This window comes from Camelina sativa, chromosome 8 (assembly GCF_030686135.1).
Source record: "Camelina sativa cultivar CO46 ecotype springtype chromosome 8, ASM3068613v1".
Lineage (NCBI taxonomy): Eukaryota > Viridiplantae > Streptophyta > Magnoliopsida > Brassicales > Brassicaceae > Camelina > Camelina sativa.
The window spans coordinates 25,186,525-25,189,633 of NC_141887.1; the positions used below are offsets into that span (position 1 = coordinate 25,186,525).

The following is a 3,109-nucleotide window of genomic DNA, read 5'->3' on the forward strand; positions in this document are numbered from 1 at the left end:
ATAAATTTGAATGTCTGATAAATCAAGCTCTCTGTTCATTCATACTCGGAATCACATCATATGCAGAAAAAATCACAAATTTCATTTATCGATTGAATAATATATGTCTATTTTAAAAAATTTGAATCATATTATATGCAGAAAAAGTTCACAAATTTAATTAAGTAAATGTATTATATAGTAGTTCAAAATAATTTGAATATAAGATCAAATAAAAGTTAAAGAAAATCATATATTTATGTTTGAAAGTAGAGAGATTATGAAAATTAGATAAAATGTGAAAAAAAAAATTTAAAAAACTTTTCACGTAATTAAGTATAACCAAAAGGATAGATTAACAAATGTACTTAAAAAATGTTAATATATATAATAAATAATTTATAGATAGAGTTAATTAGTTTATATAAAAAAAGTAGTGCAATTTTGTAGGGATTAACTTTGTAAATAACTTTTCAAAGAAATATAATTTAAAGGGTAAAACATAAAATGTACTTAACATTTATGTATGTTCAAATAACACTCTACAATGGTCTTAGCTAGGAGACTGCTCAGTTCAAACTATTTTTGTGATATCATTTCAATAAAATGATCTTTTAAAATTTAGTATGGATTTGCTAGAATAGACTTTCTCTGATTATTTTGTTATATCCAAGCAGAATGAACCATCAGTCAATTAATTAGGTCATATTTGATAGAGTTTATTCATATAAACAAATTACAATATCCAAATGAAGCCTGTAGGAATTTTAAAATCCAAAAAAATTAAAGTTGCAACAGAAGTCATGAAATAGTCCAATAAACAATCAAACTATCATTATCGTCCCCTCTTCATATTTAAATTCTTTAAGAGATATCGATCCTTCTTGTTGGACAATAGTGATTAGGAAAGTAGATCAAGGGGTCATTGGTATAACCAAAAGTTGGCCTCTGTTAACATTTGTACGGCCTTCCTCTTCCTTTTCTTCGTCCACCGTATTGGTAGGCAACTTCATGGTCTTACACTCCTCTATTTGCTTACCCCTACTCCATAAAAATATGTATAAACCGATCACAACCACCACAGATCCGATAACGCTGCAACAAAAATAAAAGTTTAGTCCATAACACGCAAATGCTATATATATTTGTGAGGGTTTGTAGAGTTTATATATAAACGAAGTCTAGATTTTTTATAATATATATACCTTCCCAAATAAATCACACGATGAAGAATCAAGAAATCGAACAAGGTAGCAGACATAAGCACGACAGGACTAAATGCTGAGGAAAAGACAGGTCCTTGTTGTTTGATACACCACGATATGCCTACTGTACACATTCCTTGTGCAACCACACCCTACAAACGTAGATACACAAACAATAAATCCATGTGTCTTCTTATAGTGGGTCCAAATTATTAATATGTTGACAAAAAATTGTCTTAGGTTAGGTATATGAAAATTGTACCGCTATAACGACGGTTATAATGGTAAGCTCGTCTCTGAGGATCCAATCGTCAACATGTCTAGTCTTGATCAGACTAAGAAGGGCACACTGAAGCGTACCAAAGACCGACAAAATAACGGTACTCGAGTATGGAGAAGGGTAATTCGTGTTGATTTTGGCTTGTATAAGCATCCAAGAACTAAAAAGTACAACTCCTGTCAACAAAAATAAACAACCTTTGATCCAGTTCTCATGCCCTGTGTGGTTGTTTGACACCGTTGCTTGTGGTTGAGAGTGTGTTAATGGGATGCCTTCATACATAGTAAGAAGTAAAGCTCCTACTAAGCTTATCAAAGTTCCAAGAATGACGCCGTGTCCTACTTTGGTTCTCAAGTTTAGCTTTTCGAACCTGCAAATATTTTTATAACAATAAAGAAAAAGGTGTAAGGTGGTTACACTTGAAATGATAACATATATAAGGTACTTTCATTTATATATATATTTTTTCTTCTTTCTAATAAATAATTGTACCCAAATAGTAAAGCCATAACGAAAGTGAGGGAAGGCATTATGGCCCAGAAAGCAGATCCCAACGTCGCAGAAGTGTAGGAGAGTCCAAGCAAGTAGAAATATTGCATCAAGCTCGCCCTGGAAAAATAAATATTTTATTTACAAACACAAAAGAAAACAATTACAAAAACAATAAAGAGAGAAATAATAGTAAGAAATAAGGAGTTAAAACTGAAACTTACCCAAAAAGGGCACTGACGAAAAGCTGACATGAGATGCTTATGGTTAGCTTTGGTCTTGTTTTCCTGACCAAATTAATCATGAAATCGAATATTTATTTTGTTAGGCACACTCGCACACAATTCCGATTCAATATCCGTACATATAAAATGACAAATATTCATAAAAATTCTCATTTATTTTATAGTTTGATTAACTTTTTATTACGAAAATAAAAAGACTAAAGTAAATAACAAATCATCATTTAAAAAAAAGTAAGATAGCAAAGCATCAAACGATTGGAAGAAGTGAACCTACCGTTCCCAAAAGTAAGCGATTGGAATAAGAAAAACAGTGGAAATGCCCAAACGATAGGTAGCAATAACCATATGATTAATGCCTCCATCAAGAACTTTCTTAACCAAAGCGTTAACCATTCCCAAAATGATGTTAATGAAAACACCCGTTATCATCGGTGCCCATTTCCCATCGATAAAACCCGCCATGATTAGTAAGTAAATTAACTACGTACTATCTGTTTAATACTTAATAATCTCTCTCTCCTCTCTGGTCGCTTACTCTCTCCTCAAACTCTCTCTCTCTCTCTCTATCTCTTCTTCAGAAACTTGTTTGAGTAGTGAAGCATTAAGGACTTGGTGAACATATTTATAAATAACATATATGGTGAGTCGGAGCCCATTTGCTAATGAAACGACAAAGAAAATGTTAAAATATTCAAAAAACGAGTTTGGTAGCTATGAGTTTCTTTATAACAATGAAACAATTTATCTGTGGATATAATATGTTGTTTTTCTTGGTGGAAGAGAATGATATATAATTACCCAATAATAAAAAAAAAAGATACAACATGGTCTTCTTCTTTTCTTTTTTTGAAAACTACAACATATGTTTTATTGTGATGAATTTCTTGCATATATTACAATAATATATATAT

At 31.2% G+C, this 3,109-nt stretch overlaps 1 protein-coding gene across 2 annotated transcripts; it reads right to left on the minus strand.

The window, feature by feature from the left end:
• Positions 1-673: 673 nt before the first annotated feature.
• Positions 674-2,886, minus strand: LOC104707956 (WAT1-related protein At4g01450). 2 transcript variants are annotated; one of them, XM_010424417.3, is made up of 6 exons: positions 2,473-2,886; positions 2,178-2,240; positions 1,957-2,073; positions 1,447-1,834; positions 1,185-1,336; positions 674-1,074 (listed from the first exon to the last, which is right to left on the minus strand). In XM_010424417.3, the coding sequence occupies exons 1-6, from the start codon at positions 2,658-2,660 to the stop codon at positions 894-896; spliced, it is 1,089 nt and encodes a 362-aa protein (XP_010422719.2). In that variant the 5' UTR covers positions 2,661-2,886; the 3' UTR covers positions 674-893. The 2 variants fall into 2 exon arrangements, with proteins under 2 accessions (XP_010422719.2, XP_087318838.1); XM_087462712.1 differs by lacking the exon at positions 674-1,074 and having other exon boundaries at positions 1,545-1,834; positions 2,473-2,794.
• Between the last annotated feature and the right edge of the window lie 223 nt (positions 2,887-3,109).

Bases quoted from the DNA above. Each gene is read 5' to 3' on its own strand.
- LOC104707956 (XM_010424417.3), bottom strand. From the start codon at position 2,660: ATGGCGGGTTTTATCGATGGGAAATGGGCACCGATGATAACGGGTGTT. The intron at 2,074-2,177 runs GTAAGTTTCAGT...TTATTTTTCCAG, and splicing joins TTCGTCAGTGCCCTTTTTGG to GGCGAGCTTGATGCAATATT. The intron at 1,075-1,184 runs GTATATATATTA...TTTTTGTTGCAG, and splicing joins CGTGTGATTTATTTGGGAAG to CGTTATCGGATCTGTGGTGG.